Genomic DNA, 19,399 nt, shown 5'->3' with positions numbered 1-19,399 from the left:
TTTAAAATTTTAATAACTTTCTTAAACTATCCTGGATTTCTACCAAACTTGGACAGAAGCTTGTTTATGATCACAAGATAATATCCAGAAGTAAATTTTGTAAACATTGTTTCTAATACTATATGCAATAGGTCAACTATATTTGGTGCAATGAAATATTCTATGATGTACATGTCAGTCTCGCAGGTTTTATTTGACCTTGACCTCATTTTCACGGTTCATTGCTCAGTGTTAAGTTTTTTTGTTTAGTCTGTTTTGGTTTCTTAAACTATAATCATAAGGTCAACTATATTTAATGTATGGAAGAAATGTAAGCTGTGCATGGCATGGTTCATCAGACCTTGATATCATTTTCATGGTTCATTGGTCAATATTTGGTTTTCTTAGTTGAGTCTGTTTCTTAGAAACAAAAGTCTATAAGCAATAGGTCAACTGTATTTAGTGAATGATTGTAAGGTGTACATGTATTTCTCGCTTGGTTTATCTGACCTTGACCTTGGATCATGTTAAGTTTATGTGATAGTTCCAGTGAAACTTTATATTTAGGACTATCATAATAATATCAATGGTTAGTTAAGAAGGCGGGACATTTCAGTGTGTGCACTCTTGTTTATAGATTAGCTCTGTTTTTCAGATATTATTAGCACAATGTGAACTACATTTGGTTTATGAAATGATTATTTTGCATAAATGTCTGTCTGGCAGGGTTCAGACGACCTTCACTTCATTTACATGCATCATTGATAATGTTGATTTATGTTTTAAGCTATAACCTTTTTTTAGCTCACTTGGCCTTAGAATGAAATTCAAAACAGTGTGGCTGTGGCCATTGATTGACATATTAAATTCATCCATTGACTGGGACAATTTAGGTGAACGTTTGTATGTAACGACCATTGCTCACTGTGTACTTTTTAAAGACACTTAAACTATGGGGTCACCAAAGGTTCTCAACACCTTAATAAAGTAATTCGAAAAAATTAATCACTCAGAAATAACACGATGTTTTGATTTATATCAATTATATAAATCAAAACATAAAGGTTATTCCTGATTAATTTTTCGAATTATTTTATAATTAAAGGCGTTAAGAAACCTTTGGTGACCCGACAGTTTAAATGTCTATCGTAGGTACGTCGTGAACAGTGGTCGTTACAGACAAACGTTCACGTAAATTGTCCCAGCCAATGGATGATTTTAATGTGTCAATCAATGGCCACAGCCACACTGTTTTGAATTTCATTCTAAGGGCATACGATACAGTTTTGATCCCGTATTTACATTTTGATATAAATTTCCATATAGACTATTTTTTACCTGATTAAATCAAATATGTAATAAAAAATATACCTTCATGTGCTACTTTTTAAGTAAAATTAGGTCGAAATTTTGTATATTTGCTCAAAATTCGGAATAGTGGCCGTATTTTCCCTTTCGAAAAAAAGACATAACTTTTTTGTTTTAAATGATAAACACACAATTTTTTTTTGTTAAATAATTTGGAATTTCTGTATTTTATAAGTATCCTAAAAATTTATACATTTTTCATTCAGAAATAACTCATATTTATCAAATGATCATGAATGTAGAAAAAACATCATTTTTTGCTGTATATTTATCAAATTAATAAAAAAAAAATGCACTATTTACTTTATCATTAAAATTGGCACACATAATCTTCTCGCGTAATCAAACCAAATGGCATTTTAAAAAAGAGGGTCCATGAACTCGTTTTCAAGTTAAATAGAGGGTCCGAGAACTCGTTTTCAAGTTAAATAATTTGAATGATAAAAATCAGTCGAAAACTGAATCTTTTCCCGATAAGTCCTAGTTTGACGTCGAACAATTTACGTCATTACCTCTCCTATAACTGTATCGTATGCTCTTTTAACTCATCACTTGGCGTCCGTCGTCGTCCTTCGTCGTCCTGCGTCAGTCGTCGTTAAATTTTACAAAAATATTCTCCTCCTCCTTAACCAAACTTAACCAAACTTGGGCACAATCATCACTAGGGTATCTAGTTTAAAAAGGTGTCCGGTGACCCGGCCAACCGGCTTATAATAGATAGAGATAAACTGTAAATAGCAATACTGTACAACAAAGTAAGATCTACAAATAAGTCAACATGACCAAAATTGTCATTTGTTCCCTTAAGGAGTAATTGCCCTTTATAGTCAATTTTTAACCATTTTCTAAAATTTTAGTAATATTTTTAAATAATCTTCTCCTCTGAAACTACAGGGCCAAATTTACCAAACTCTGCCACAATCATTAATGGGGTATCTAGTTTACAAAATGTGTCCAATTACCCCGCCCATGAACCAAGATGGCCGACATGGCTCAAAATAGTACAAAGGGTAAAATGCAGTTTTTGGTTCATATCTCTGAAACCAAAGCAGTTAGAGCAAATATGCTGGAATAAAATTGTTCATTAGGTCAAGATCTATCTGCCCTGAAATTTTTAGACCAATCGGACAATTTTTTGTTGGGTTGCTGTCCCTGAATTGATAATTTTAAGAAAATTTTGCAGCTTTTGGTTATTATCTTGAACATTATTATAAATAGAGATAAACTGTAAAACAGCAACAATGTACAGCAAAGTAAGAACTACAAATAAGTCAACATGACCAAAATGGTCAATTGACCCCTTAAGGAGTTATTGCCCTTTATAGTCAATTTTTTACAATTTTTGTAAGTTTTGTAAATTTTTGTTTAAATTTTTACAAATTATTTTCAACTGTCACTTCTGGGCCAAATTAATTATAGATAGAGATAACTGTAAGTAGCAAGAATGTCCAGTGAAGTTAGATCTACAAACACATCACCAACACCAAAACACAATTTTGTCATGTGTCCTTTTTTTAATATGGACAAAGACCAAGGTGAGCGACACAGGCTCTATCTAGTTTAGAAAGCTACTATTAAAATATTGATAGTGCATAGAAAAATCACTCACCAATAATTACAAGTCGAACGTTTGGATTTTTTTCAAAATATTCTGCGTATTGTTTCACTATTTCTTTGTCTGTTTGAACCGGATACTCTAAATGCAGACATTCTGATCGTATGTCTGAAATGATTCGGTAAAGAAACCATCGAAATTATACATTTTCTTCGTAATTTGAATTGTATGAAATCTTAGATTTTAGATCCATATCATGTCTGGCAAAAGTTCTCTTAGACGGTTTCGGTGTTTTGGTTTAAATGCTCCCAAATGATAGATATTAATAGCTTTCAAAGTGTTTGACCGAGAACGTGTTTAGTGAAATTTATATAAAAGACATGCGTTGTGCGCATGAAAATCCAATTTAATTTTGTAATTTTTCCTACCACTGGGTCAATTCCGCTGATGGTGCTACTTCCCAGTAAACCGAGGATATCATCCGTCCAGTAGCCATCGCATTGACATGCATTTTGTTTCTAAACTTCCTGTTTATAAGTTATGTAATTGTGCTAAAACTACATAAGCAAGAGTTGGTCTTGAGCTTTTACAAATGTAGTCGCTGTCTCGGACTTCTGATGTATTTTGGGTAATATATATAAAAAAAAAAAAATATTGTAGTTTACTACAGTATTCTAGACAGTTGATAATAAGAATTGACACACACAACGCCATTCTATTTTTTGTGGACGAACAAAAACATACCAACAACTCTTTAGATTGTTTGTGCTTATTAATACATACACTTGTTTCTATATTGGAATCAAAGCAGTGAATTTTACAGCACTTTGATTTGTCTGGTACAAGGAAGAATATGTTTCCCCACTGAACAAGGTGTTTAGGGGTTGTATTTTCTGAAAATATACAGTGGTGATAACCAAACTACAGATAACTTACCAGAAAAACGAGCGGTGGCCTGGCATGCCTTTTGGACACCAGGGTATGACTGGTTTGTGTATAGTATGATATCATCGGGTCTGAATCTTATTGATTGTAATACGGTATTGACACCTACGATATGCAATATATATACATGTACATGTATAAACAAAGTCTGCGTCCAAAAATAATCTTTTATGCAATTTGAAAAATTCCCTTATTCAATTAATTATCTATGTTTATGGTTTAATACTATTAAAAGCCCTACGACCATCAACTACAATCCTTAAAGTTGAAGGTAGTAAAATACGTTTTGCTAAATCTTAATTTAAGAGGTAATAGATTTTTTGTTGATATTTTTTTAAATCACCTTGAACAAAGTCTGTTTGGTTGACACACACAAGTTGATAGTATAAATGTACCCATTTTTTTGTATTTTGGTAATCATATATCTTCATAAAGTAAGTATTACGTAAGAAAGTAAGTAAGTAGATCATTTAGTATAGTGACATGTGCCGCATGAATAATATAACATAATAAAGTATACCATTTCATTGTTATTTTAAATAACACCCGGCTCGTTGCATTGGACCTATAAATCACTTTAAACTTAATGTTCATATCTTCATTAATTTTTTATTTCGCATTACTGATTCACATAAACAAACATTTTACCTGTTGTTACATTTTCAATAAATACAAGATCTTCTGGATTAGCATTAACGAAATTAGCTATGGCATTTCTGGCTGCAATCCACTTATTTTTTCTTGTATGACGGTACCATTTCTCTGGGTGGCTGTCTATTTCATCTAAGATTCTAGCACATGAAGGTATATTTTTTTATTACATATTTGATTAAATCAGGTAAAAAATAGCCTATATGCAAATTTTCATCAAAATATCATTATGGGATCAAATCTGTATGATCGAATGTCCTTAATAGTAACCAGATGCTCCGCAGGGCGCAGCTTTATACGACCACAGAGGTCGAACCCTGAACAGTTGGGGCAAGTATGGACACAACATTCAAGCTTGATACAGCTCTGAATTTGGATTGTGATTAAATAGTTGACACAGCATAGGTTTCTGACACAGAATGTATGTGGTCTAATGAATTTAAAGAGGCACTATATGTCAAACTCATGTTCATCGATTCTAATGAAATTCTCATATTTGATTTATAACAATGTAAAACATTTATCCAAACTGTTAAAAGTCTAAATAATACAATAAACAAGGCACAGGCATGAAAATACGTAGCTTCGTTTCGTGTGTATCTGAGTCTAGACGCCATCTAATTATTTGTCGAGTTGACCTCTGTAGTCATCCGATGACCATATAAGCGATATAAACATAAATATAGATATAAATAGATTAAGCAAACACGTGCTGCTGAATAATTCTAGGTCTATTTAATTTCATATTACAGACAAAAAATTAATGTTTATCGTCGTTTTTACCTGTATTAGAATGCTTATTTGTGGATCGAATCAGTCAATCAAATAATTTACCTTTGTTTCACTTTCAATGTTGACATTCTCTTCCTTTAAATAACTTTACACATAAATTCACGTGTTATCCATCTCAAGCTAAGGGGTTAAATTAAAGTTCACATGCATACGGATTCAATGAGGTCGAATTATTCATTTGCAAGTAATAATCAATGTTGTTTCTGCTTATTTTGACAAAATTGAACCTTATTGGCTACTTAAAAGGAATCAGTATTTCACTAGTTGTATTTCATAACTGATTGAGCCAAAAAAATAATATATTAGGTTTTTCCTATATCTCGTAGCTAGTGCCCCTTTAAAACAAATACAAATTTACCTATTATGGTCCAATATCCAAAATCTAAATACATGGCAATGGATTGATTCAGAATATCAAAGAATCCAAAGAATTCAATTTTTGCTGAAATCAAACAAAGTTCAATTTCGGACCCTTTTGACCTCAATGTGGACAAATTTGATAACAGGGTCCAAAAATCAAAACTCTAAATAAATGTTTAGATTCAGCATATCAATGAACCCACAGAATTATTTTTTTGGTAAAATCAAACTAAGTTTTATTTTGGACCCTTTGGGCCATAATGTAGACCAATTTGAAAAACGGACCCAAATTAAACAAATATAAATTCACGGTTCGATTCGGCATATCAAATTAAAGAATCTCAATAATTCAATTTCCGATGAAATAAAACAAATTTAATTTTGGACCCTGTGGACCTCATGGACTAATTTAAAAACGGGGACCAAATTCAAAAAACTTGATACACGGTCCAGAAATAAGCAATTTATACAAAGTACACGGTCCAGAAATAAGAAATTTATACAAAGTATTAGAAAAGTATTGTTTTTGGCCCTACATAGTCCTACACAGTTTGGGCCATAACCCCTAAAATCAATCCAACCTTCCTTTTTTTGAAATGGAACCTTGTGGTACAATTTCAGAAAGATCCATACTCTTACACACACGTTATTGTCTCGAAACTAGAAAAATACTTATTTTGACCCCTTTTGGGCCCCTGGTTCCTAAAGTGTTGGGACCAAAAAACCCAAAATCAATCCCAACCATCCTTTAGTGGTTATAAACCTTCTGTTAAAATTTTATTGATTTCTATTAACTTATTTTAAAGTTATTACACGCCTGGTAAACCATCTAATCTCAACCAAAATGTTGAGACGGAAAAAAGTATTCTGGCACTTCCTGTTGAGTCTTTCTGGTTCAAAATATCCAAAATAAACACAGGGTAGGTCGACTTTTCGTCAATTTACTGAAAATCAATGACTTTTTTGTAAAATAGGAGAATGTCATGCCATAGATAAATGATAATTGTAGCTAATATGTCTCTGTTTGGTTCAAAATATCTGAAATTGAAGTCACAATCACTTTTCTCCTACGGATTATCATGTTTACTTTCTTTGAATCCGATAAAACTGCTATGATATTAATGACCTAGCAAGAAAATATGTCAATTATTTGTGTTTTTTTATGCTTTACGATAACCACGTCTGTAAATTGCAAAAATATTTTTGTCAAGCCTATTCTAAGCAGAAAAATGAAAAATTCTAAATGGTTGAGATATAAAGGTACTGGTTGAGTCTTTCTGTCACAATGTTGAGACTTTCTGGTAACTTTGTGTCATAAAGTCTATTATTGTTAAAATATTGGCGCTGAGGTTTCAAAGTTCAAATTAACTACGACTAGCAATCCTAAACGCATGCAATATTACTATATAAAGACAAAAAATGCTAAAATAGCTATGCTAAAGTTTAATTTAAATAATTAAATGTAATTTCTGTTGTAAAAATAAAGTTATTTCCCAAAATGAACAACGAAACTTTATCAGTGAGCGGTACTATTCGAGTTTACCTTTTTGCGGTTAACCTGATATATATGTTTTCTGTCTGTGGTAAGTTAAAATCTAAATACTGATACAATTTCAAGAATTGCCGATAGAAAAATGCATGCTTTACAAGTATAAATAAGATTATTTTACAATATTTATTTATTATTATGTTTTAGATGATTTCGATTCCTAAAAGACTTTATTTAAATTATGTCGAAAATGCTTACATTTATAAAGAAATAAAATAGTTAAAAACTATTCAATCGAACAGACCCCCTTTTCTAGGTTTAATTTTTCATACAGGATGACTTCTTAATGGTGGTGATAATCTATTTGTTAGTAAAATATGTCATTTTTGTCATTATATTACTTATCACAAAAAAAATTATCGATTTTGAAACTGCTTTATGCAGTCCAACTTAGCGTAATAACACGTGTTGTATTGAAATGATTATAACTTAGATTGTTTGTTTACAACTGTATTCAGGGCACATCCTTAATATTTGGTAATATTCAGCAACATTTATAGTATACCCCAGGCCCCGTCACACTAGGCCATGATCGCACTACGATCTCTATAAATAATGCTTTTGACGATTGTACTACGATTGTGTAGATCGCAGTATTGTCGTGGTACGGTCTTGAGGTCTAGAAGATCGTATTGAGAGTAGCCAACATGTTCAAAACAATCGTGATATGTCGTTGCGAAATCATGTCTAAGTAGGAGCACGTAAAGGTCGTAGTCCACAAAGATCGCTGTGCCATCGTATCTTGAGCGCGATTCAAGTCGCAGATACATTTACTGCGCTATACGATAATAATAATAATAATAATAATATCTTTATTTAGAGAGAGTAACTCATTTGGATTACACCAATTTTCAATAAGGCTCTCTTAATACAATAATAATTACATAACAAATAAACAATGCATCAATAATAATGGTAAATAAAGATTATGTACAATTTAAAATACAATAAACAACTAGATTTGTAATTGCTAGCAATAACGGATGGCACCCTTCCCCCATTGGCAGGCGAGCGGCAGCCATTTTGAAAATTCCAAAGTCAAAAAAGCAGATCTTCAGATTTTTGTTAACATTTTTGTAAAGTTTCATGAATTTTGGAGCATTTTGAAATTTTTGACATTTTTGTCGTTTCCATGGTTACGGCGGCCATTTTAAAAATTCCAACTTCAAAATGCAACTCTGCACATCTCAGTTACCATTCCTGTAAAGTTTCATCCAGTTTGCAGCACTTTAATTTTTTTTGAAATTTTGAACATTTTTGCTGCAACCATGGTTACAGTAGATAATTCCAAAATTCTAAAAGCAGACATCTCATTGCCACATGTCATGCTATATATCAGTATAGTTTCATTGACATTGGTGAAACACTCTCTGAGAAATTGCTGATTTTATGCATTTTTCCATAGGGTCAATGCAAAACTTGCTCCCAGTTTCCATGACAACGGCGGCCATTTTGGACTATCCAAATATTGTCTTGATATCTTAGCATACTGGGTAACATTTTCATAAAGTTTCATCCAGTTGGGTCTTATAATGAAAGAGTTAGAATTTTTGATATTTCAGCTTGTTTCCATGGTAACAGTGGCCATTTTGGAAATTCCAAAGTCAAATGGGACATCTCCATATGCCAGTCAATATTTATGTGAAGTTTCATTAACTTTGGAGCATTTTGATTTTTTGGACATTTTTGCTGTTTCCATGGTAACGGCGGCCATTTTGAAAATGCCATACCCCGATTGCAAATCTGCACATGCTGGTTATCATTATGGTTAAGTTCCATTAACATTGGTTCATAAAATTCCAAGATATAAGCTGGACAAAAATAGTGGAAGAAAAAAAATAACTAGAATTGCTATTGCAAGCAATAGCGGATGTCACCCTTCCCCACATTGCCACTAAGCGGCAGCCATTTCAAAAACTTTTAACAGTGAATGCACATATTTGCATGTCTACACATTTTTCTGTAAATTTTCAGTACATTTAGATCATTTTAAAAACATGACATGTTTGCTGTTTCCATGGCAACGGCAGCCATTTTGAAAGTTTCAAAGTCAAAAGTCTCATCTATACATGCCAGTTTACAATAATATTAAGTATCATTAAGTTTAGAGCATTACGAAAATATTTGACATTTTTCCAGTTTCCATGGCAACGGTAGCCATTTTGGAAATTCCAACTTCAAAAGTCTCATGCAGACTTGACAGTCTACAATAATATGAAGTTTCATCAATTTTGAAGCATTTTGAAATTTTTTAAATTTTTGACATTTGTAATGGTTCCTATGGCAACAGAGACCATTCCCAAAATTTAATGGCATATACCACATTGGTACATGGAAGGGACCATACCATCAAAGTTTCGTTAAATTTGACCTACCATTTTAAGAAAGTAAATGCCACTTTAAGGTTTTTGGACCATTTTGACCTGTTTTGCATTGTTTCCATGGTAACAGCAGACATTTTCGAAATTCAAACGCCAAATTCCACTTCTACCAACGTTGCTCATCGTTACTGTGAAGTTTTATAAAATTTGGAGCATTTCCATATTTTGGAAATTTTTGGTGTAGTATCCATGGCAACATAGCAGTTTCAATGATTGCCAAAATCATCCCAAAGCAGTATATAGTGGGCACCTACATTGTATCAAAATCTAAAGATTTTAAGGTTAAGCATTCTCAAACAATTCACCTAACACCAAAATTATATTTTTTCACCATTTTTCTGTTTCCATGGTGATGGCAGCCATTTTTTAGTTCCAAAGTCAAAAAGTCAAAAGGAAATTCAGGGTTCCTTGTTATAGTGCACCATCATTCAGATTGGTTCCTTTAGCTCTGAGAAAGCGGGCGGACAAAATTAGGTGGAAGAAAAATAATAACAATAATAATAATACGGAAAAAGAAACAGAGGAAAAGCAATATGTCACCCGACATTGTCGATCGGGTGACATAATAATAAGAAAAAAAGAAACGTAGAATAACAATATGTCACCCCAACTCCGTTGAGGGTGCCATAATTATGATATGGCATTACAGTAAAAATATGATGGTAATGTTAAAAGTACATAGATTTGTATTTATGCTTAAATTCTGATACTGTATTTGATTTTTTTTATTGAATTAGGAAGAGCATTCCACACTTTTGGTCCATTGTACGAGAAACTAGACTTATACAACTCTGTATTTGGTTTTGGAATAATAAAATTATCTGAGGATGAAAATCTCAATAAATTATTGATCTAACGTCGATGTTACTGCTACCTTAATACAACCACTAGACTATACCGTATTAATGCGACCCAACCACTACGACTATTCTACGGTTATGCTTAGCAGTTCAAGACCGTATCCTTTACAAAAGTCGATTCTAGTACGATCAAGCCCGGTGTCCTCATCACGCTATTCTTAAGACCTGACTACGATCATATTACTACGACGATTTCCAGCTCTATAGTCGTTCTCATTGTCATTTTCACATAAAGATATAAAAGCTCTCTAGGTTTTGTATGTATGTATTTTGGACCTCATGTCTCTTTTTTCCTACGGGCCCAACCATGAATGACACATATCATTGTGTCATTTCCTCTATCTTTCATTAAAACATCGTTATTTGATCTACATTGACCAGCAATATGTTGTGATTCAGGTTGGATTGGTCGGTCCAACATTTTTACTGGATCAGGATAACGCCCGAGGACCTCTGTCTCTACCACTATATATATTACTACTACTTCTACTAGTATGTTTTTGTTCCAATGAAACAGAAAAACGATAAAATTATTGAAATCAATACAAAACGAAAAAAATACCGGATTTTGGTTGAAAAAAGGGGGGCCTGTCCACAAGAACTTATGCGCAGAATAAAGGTGGTGAGAAGAGAACGTGGTATAATTGTAGCAGGATCGTTGTATAGAAGCGTAATGAGGACGTTGTATCAGGAAAAAAAACATGAAAATAACGAATTTTCCGTGACATTTTATGCCACTTATACCACGGCCTCAACACGATTTGAATTTATTTTAGATCGCCGTGAGCGTTGTGCGATCGTGGTCTAGTGTGCCGAGGGTATTCTCAATATCCGCCCGACATTTATTAAAAAATGGAACTAACAGCTAGGAAATTTAAGAGTAACTCAAAACGATTTTAAGGTGGTATGGGTGTCTTCCTCCATCTTGGATCGTAAAAAAACAGAGAACCAAAGGTCCAGACTTTCTATCAAGTCAGCAAAATTTGATGCAGGAATGCAGATATTTAATGTGAATTTTCATTTTATGTCCGTTATGTAATGAACAAATAAAACGGACTTGTAGTATGCCGAGAAATGGTAGGGGTTGAAAAGAATTAGAAAACAAATATCAGAATAAAAAGCCAATAACTTTGCCTGATCATGATTTAGAAGACCATATAAAAAAGAAGATGTGGTATGATTGCTAATGAGATAACTCTCCACATGAGACCAACATGACACAGAAATTAACAACTATAGGTAACCATACGGCCTTCATTAATTATCAAAGCCCATACCGCATACATGTAGTCAGCTATAAAAAGCCGTAAATATGCATGATACTAAAGAAAACCAACATACAATTAATTGTTTTTTCCTGACTCGATTTTCAATTGGTGTGTATCCGTTTTATAATCAATTATCGTTCTGTTATCCTTCTGTTCATGTCCGTCTCACATCCATTTTATGCTTTATATGTCCGGTAAAGATCGTTAGTGAACCTGTCTACCGGACCTCCAACGGATGTTTAACGGACGAGTAACAGATACAAAACGAACACAGGACGGACGAGTATTGTAAACAAAAAACAGACGCCTACTGGACACTTCATCCGTTGAACGTCCGTTCAAAGGTTTTTAACATGCTAAAAAATTTTCACCGGACCAACCGGATGTCGACTGATAAAGTTGATACTGAACGGAATGAAACAGATGTGTACGGTCGTCTATAACGGATAACAACACTCGTTTCACGGAACGAACGAATTGAAAAAAAGTTATCCGTGCGGCGTCCGTTCGCGCTATCTGGTAAGGTGTGACCGGAGATTTAAGCACATGCTACACCTTTTTTTTTTTTTAACGATAACAAATATTTTATTGCATGTTACACCTTAACGGATAGCGCAAACGGATTACTTTTTACAATCCGTTCATGTCCGTAAGACGTCCGTTAATTTCCGTTTCATGTCCGTTCAACATCCGTGATATCCATCAATGTCCCTTCTGTCCGGTGGAGAATTTCGAGCATGTTCAATACTTTGAATTAACGGACATTCAACTGTTGAAGTGTGCTTTGTACATCCGGTAGTCGTCCGTTCTTTTTATGGATGTGCATGCGTTCTTAAAGAGTGACAAATCTCTGCGGGATAATACCTTGTATACTATAAATATTTATATAAATAGAGTATGATTGCCAATGAGACAATTCTTCACAAGAGACCAAAAAATGACACAGAGATTAACAACTATAGGTCAACGTACGGCCTTCAACAATGAGCAAAGCCCATACTGCATAGTCAGCTATAAAAGGCCCCGAAATGACAATAGTAACGAGAAAACTAACGACCTTATTTATATAAAAAAAAAATGAACGAAAAACAAATATGTAACACATAAACAAACGACAACCACTGAATTACAGGCTCTTAACTTGGTACAGACACATACATACATAATATTGCGGGGTTAAACACTTTAGCGGGATTCCAACCCTCCCCTAACATTGGACAGTAGAATAACAGTACAACATAGGAACGAACTCTAAAAATCAGTTGGAAAATGCTTAATTCATCAGATGGACAAAAATACAAGTGGACGTATATATCAATTTCATTTTCAAAAGCACACACGGCGTGTCAATCTAGTACAAAGGAGGGTTTATGTTCATATAACATTCATGTTTACATTTCACGTACTCGTCCTGAATATGCATTTAGTTAGAAAATGAGTATTTTAATGACTCATTAAAACATCAATACTACAATCTGCGCAGTTTTACTCCTGTTCATGTTGATTATAAACATAGAAAAAAACGTAATAGAAAAATAACTGACCAACTGACATTTTACTTTGTGAAATTGCTAGAAACAGTACCTATGCAAAAGTAGCTGTGTATAGTTAAAGTTTAGTGCTGATGTTAACCCCCAGCACTGCAAATGTAAACTGCTTCTCAAACGCTAGACTATTAATCTCCAGCGCCAGAAAAAACACAGCTATTCACTACTAACTATTCACTTTAGTACAACCAAAGGTCTCTTTAGAAGCTGCCTGTCATAACTATACAGACACGAATAAAATGACAGTTGAAAAAAATAAGATTAAAATGACAGTTGAAATGTCAAACAATATACAAAGTTTATGAATTTTGGCGGTTGTACATTTGTATGTATAATTGATACTAAGCTAGTTGAAAATTTCAATCACCAGAAGATCTCAACATTGTTCCAGAATATCTCAACCGATACCAGAAAATCTCAACATGATCTACTTCATAACATATTTAGCTTAATTAAATTATATTAGTAAAGAAAAGGAGCAAACTGTAATTTTATGATTATAAGGTTTTAGAAAAATACTAATTTACTGATATATACGTAGTTTATCAATGATTTCACTGTAATTTTGTCAATAGCTGACTGCACTGGCCACATTTACCTGCAGGAGAAAAGTCATATTGGTCCGTGTTATACACGAAACAAATCCTAATTCAATTATCTATGGCATGACATTCTCCTATTTTACAAAAAAGTCATTGATTTTCAGTAAATTGACGAAAAGTCGACCTACCCTGTGTTTATTTTGGATATTTTGAACCAGAAAGACTCAACAGGAAGTGCCAGAATACTTTTTTCCGTCTCAACATTTTGGTTGAGATTAGATGGTTTACCAGGCGTGTATTATCCGAAATCCATATCCGTCTTCGGACGACGCTGACGACGACGATGCTGACGACGACGACGTGATACCAATATATACGACCAAATTTTTTGCGGTAGTATAAAAACTACCAAAGTGAGAAAAAAATCAAATTTAATAGTTGTATTTTGAATGAAGCAGTTCATGAAAACCTGATATTTTAAATGATAACTTGATAGAGGAGGTATGTGGTCAAAATTAGTTATGTAATAGATTAAAAAAAAGGTAATTTTATGCCACATGTTTGTATTGTTTTCTGTCTATCGTTTTTTTATTTATACGTGTTTTTTTTAGTGAACAATCCTATTGTTTGGATTTTACTATAAATTTCTTATTCTTATTCATTCTATTCTATTTTATCTATCTGAGATCAATCAAAACGATACATTCTGAAGGGAATCCTGCGGAGGAGAATCGGACCTCCTTTGAACATGCCAATGATAAAGGAGCAACAATCAAACCTTAAAGGGAAAGAGGAGGGGGTAAATACTTATTTTTGTCGAAGTCAGAAAATTGTACTCGCTCATTTATTTAGTTTTTCGACGCTATCAATCAGATTATTTTTTTTAAATTTCACAATATAAGGCCTGCGGAAAATCTGAAAATCTGGATTCAGAATAAAAAAAAAATTGTCATCTGCTTGACCACAATATATTTTTTCATCAAATTGGGTAACAAAATATTCCTTTAGGAAAAAACAATAACACCCCATTTTTTGCAGTTAAATGGTCAATCCCTTATACTGCCACTCATGGATACTTACATTTTTTTGCAGTTAAATGGTCGTTCCCTTATACTGCCACTCATGGATACTTACATTTTTTTGCAGTTAAATGGTCGTTCCCTTATACTGCCACTCATGGATACTTACATTTTTTGCAGTTAAATGGTCGTTCCCTTATACTGCCACTCATGGATACTTACATTTTTTTGCAGTTAAATGGTCGTTCCCTTATACTGCCACTCATGGATACTTACATTTTTTTGCAGTTAAATGGTCGTTCCCTTATACTGCCACTCATGGATACTTACATTTTTTGCAGTTAAATGGTCGTTCCCTTATACTGCCACTCATGGATACTTACATTTTTTTGCAGTTAAATGGTCGTTCCCTTATACTGCCACTCATGGATACTTACATTTTTCTAGCTTCTTGTACCCTTTTGGGTACAGCGCCGTGGGCTCCGTGATTTATAAAACAAACATCTTCTTCAAAGGTGAACTCTTTCTGACGAATATCTTTTCCAAATGAAGACATTGTCACGTACTACGCAGTGTGGTGTGAAAATCTATTTGTTGTGTGTATTTTATTCTAATGTAATCTGAAAATAAAGCCATCAATTTAACAATACAAATAGACAAAAAACAGAAATAGAACTTGATCTAATCAAGAAAGATTTCTACCACTAGCTTACAATATTTGAACGCCGATTGAGGTACACGACTGTGGCACATTTAAATGGAGGGGGTAAGATTTATTCATTGACCAATTAACCTATTTGTACAGAAGAAAATATGAAATATTTAAATATATATTAAATGACGACCATGCATCGGAGATGTACAGTACATTGTAGTAAAAAGTGGATAGAGAATGTGAAAAGAAAACAATGTAAAGGTTATTAATATTGAGTATACTTTTGTATATTTATATATGTTAAAGCGTCACTAGCTACGAGATTTATAAAAACAATATATGATTATTTTTTTTTGTTCAAACATTAATGAAAGTCAAATAGTGGAATAATATTTCGCTTTTAGCTCAATTTTGTCAAAATAAGCTAAGTATTTTGTCCATCTGATGAGTTAAACCTTTTTCAACTGATTTTTATAGTTCGCTGTTATACCACTGTCCAAGGTTAAGGGGAGGGTTTGGATCTCGCTAACATGTTTAACCCCACCACATTATTTATGTATGTGCCTGTCCCAAGTCAGGAGCCTGTAATTCTGTGGTTGTCGTTTGTTTTTATGTTACATATTTGTTTTTCGTTCATTTTTTTATATAAATAAGGCCGTTAGTTTTCTCGTTTGAATTGTTTTACAGCAACATTGTCATATCGGGGCCTTTTATAGCTGACTATGCGGTATGGGCTTTGCTCATTGTTGAAGGCCGTACGGTGACCTATAGTTGTTTATGTCCGTGTCATTTTGGTCTCTTGTGGATAGTTGTCTCATTGGCAATCATACCACATCTTCTTTTTATAAGAAAAATCGATGATGAATTATTCACTTGCATGCGAATATATCGACCTCATTGAATCCGTATTCATGTGGTAATCCTTTGCTAGAGATGAATTAGGCATAAATTTATGCGTGTTCAGTTATCAAAAGAATGTCAACATTGAAAATGAAACAAAGGTAAATCATTTGATTGGCTTGCTCGATCCACAAAACTCATTCTTATACAGGTGAAAACGATGATTAACTAATATTTGTAACCTATAATATTAAAACAGATCTAGAAAAACCCATTTGCGCGAGTTCGCTAACAGACAAAATATGACCTTTCAAGAAATAATGTTTTGTCTGTTGTTAAAGTCAAAATTATTTAAAAAAAAAAAGTTTTATATACTGGAATGACTGTTTTACTCTAAAAGAAGTGAATGTGGATATTTTTCGTAAATAAAATCCTATATTCTTATCAAAATCTTCATTAATGTACACGTATTGGATAATTGACTTCTCAGACACTAATTCGCCGATATTTTCCCGTATGCAGTGACTTTAACTACGAGACATCTCGTTATAACTTCGGCCATCGCACAGCGCAAGTGCAAATCTAGTCTACAATGTTGGAGAGTGTCTTCTGTTTGATATGCACATAGACCAAGGTGAGCGATATAGGCTCTTGAGATCCTCTAGGGTGTTATGATTATGTATCAGAATGGCAAATAAGTGATTATTGGCATCCTCATTGGAAGGTCTCTAACAGACTGCATTTGCATAAAACCATTGTTATCGACGACTGAAGATAAACAAGTTAGATACCCCATATCCGTTGTTTTTATATTAGAGGTGAAATATTCGAGAGTATTACCAATATACGCAGGCGGAAACTCGGTTGAAATAGAACAAAAGAATCGAATTTCTTTGTTAGAGAAGGCGATGAATGCTTACTGTTATGTTTACTATAGGAGCAAAATTTTTAAAAGTTAATAGAAACAAATAAAATTACCATGAACCATGTCAAAATGGAAAGACCCGGTTTTGTCAATGTTTACGATATAAGAACCCAGTTTTCAATCTTTTTGAAACCACAAATTCATGAAAAGCTGTTAGCATCATGGGATTTAACCTTTTCTATCGTTAGCAATTTTATGTACTTGTAAAAGAGGGACGAAAGATACCAGAGTGACAGTCAAACTCATAAATCGAAAATAAACTGACAACGACATGGCTAAAAATAAAAAGGACAAACAGACAAACAATAGTACACATGATACAACATAGAAAACTAAAGAATAAACAACACGAACCCCATCAAAAACTAGGGGTCATCTCAGGTGCTCAGGAAGGGTAGGCAGATCCTGCTCCACATGTGGCACCCGTCGTGTTGTTTATGAGATAACAAATCCGGTAAATAGTCTAATTCGGTAGGTCACATTCATGAAAGGAAAGGGGATTGTAGTATGATATTGATGTGTTAAGAAATATCTCATGAGAACTTTTCGAAATGGGGACTGAAACACATGTTGCGTTATCAAAAAGTTTAGAGTATACTTTATTACACTTTATCCAGAAACTAAGTCGTAGCAACAAACAGTTTTGAAATATACTGCATCGCATTTTATTGTACTTTCAACAGTAAAAGAAAAAATTGAATCGGTAGAACATTCAGTATCATAAATTAAATAACAAATAGCTGAGAGTGTGAAAGAGCAGATTGGTAACCTTCGTAAAAGCATTGACAACCTCGGCTTCGCCTCACTGAATTACCCATGTTTCCTAGGGGTTACAATCTGCCCTAAGGCTATCACCTTCTCAGCTATGTGTTATGTTTATACTACCCCATGGCGCAGGGGGAGGCAGTTTTTTTTTAATGTCGGACTCACCCTCTCGTGCAGATAAAAAAATAACACTGAATTAAATTTGCATCAATAATTTTAAAGACGATACTCAGCTTTTTTCCCCCAAATAACTGTTATGTTGTTATGTACATGACGTTCAGGTTAATTAATTCAAATTTAGAATTTAAAATATCATAATGGCAGACCATTCACTAAAATAAACAAAAATGGAGTATTGTTAAGTACAGAAGGTAACAACTGTATTATGTGCTTCGACTATCTCCTGCTTTCGTGTCTCTATGGATTGTGATGTTTTGGTAGCATTCGGTGTCTATCTATCTCCTGCTGTCGTGTCTCTATGGATTGTGATGTTTTGGTGGCATTCGGTGTCTATCTATCTCCTGCTGTCGTGTTATGGATTGTGATGTTTGGGTGGCATTCGGTGTCTATCTATCTCCTGCTGTCGTGTCTCTATGGATTGTGATGTTTTATTGGTATTCGGTGTCTATCTATCTCCTGCTGTCGTGTCTCTATGGATTGTGATGTTTGGGTGGCATTCGGTGTCTATCTATCTCCTTCTGTCCAGTCTCTTTCGATTGTGATGTTTGGGTGGCATTCGGTGTCTATCTATCTCCTGCTGTCGTGTCTCTATCGATTGTGATGTTTTATTGGTATTCGGTGTCTATCTATCTCCTGCTGTCGTGTCTCTATGGATTGTGATGTTTGGGTGGCATTCGGTGTCTATCTATCTCCTGCTGTCGTGTCTCTATGGATTGTGATGTTTGGGTAGCATTCGGTGTCTATCTATCTCCTGCTGTCGTGTCTCTATGGATTGTGATGTTTGGGTGGCATTCGGTGTCTATCTATCTCCTGCTGTCGTGTCTCTATGGATTGTGATGTTTGGGTGGCATTCGGTGTCTATCTATCTCCTGCTGTCGTGTCTCTATGGATTGTGATGTTTGGGTGGCATTCGGTGTCTATCTATCTCCTGCTGTCGCGTCTCTATGGATTGTGATGTTTGGGTGGCATTCGGTGTCTATCTATCTCCTGCTGCCGTGTCTCTATGGATTGTGATGTTTGGGTGGCATTCGGTGTCTATCTATCTCCTGCTGTCGTGTCTCTATGGATTGTGATGTTTTGGTGGTATTCGGTGTCTATCTATCTCCTGCTGTCGTGTCTCTATGGATTGTGATGTTTTGGTGGCATTCGGTGTCTATCTATCTCCTGCTGTCGTGTCTCTATGGATTGTGATGTTTTGGTGGCATTCGGTGTCTATCT

At 34.1% G+C, this 19,399-nt stretch overlaps 1 protein-coding gene across 1 annotated transcript in view; it reads right to left on the bottom strand.

The window, feature by feature from the left end:
• LOC143062532 (uncharacterized) overlaps positions 1–19,399 on the bottom strand; it is a 51,885-nt gene that overhangs the window by 25,236 nt on the left and 7,250 nt on the right. Inside the window, exons 2-5 of the mRNA XM_076234198.1 lie at positions 15,254–15,436; positions 4,496–4,638; positions 3,839–3,952; positions 2,957–3,070 (exon numbers count right to left, since the gene is read on the bottom strand). Of these exons, the coding sequence (XP_076090313.1) occupies positions 2,957–3,070; positions 3,839–3,952; positions 4,496–4,638; positions 15,254–15,372 (490 nt within the window). The 5' untranslated portion in view covers positions 15,373–15,436. The remainder of the gene's footprint in view (positions 1–2,956; positions 3,071–3,838; positions 3,953–4,495; positions 4,639–15,253; positions 15,437–19,399) is intronic.

This window comes from Mytilus galloprovincialis, chromosome 2, assembly GCF_965363235.1.
Source record: "Mytilus galloprovincialis chromosome 2, xbMytGall1.hap1.1, whole genome shotgun sequence".
Taxonomy (NCBI): Eukaryota; Metazoa; Mollusca; class Bivalvia; order Mytilida; family Mytilidae; genus Mytilus; species Mytilus galloprovincialis.
The sequence above is the reverse complement of the archived record's forward strand: the minus strand, read 5'-3'. Positions and strand labels throughout refer to the sequence as shown.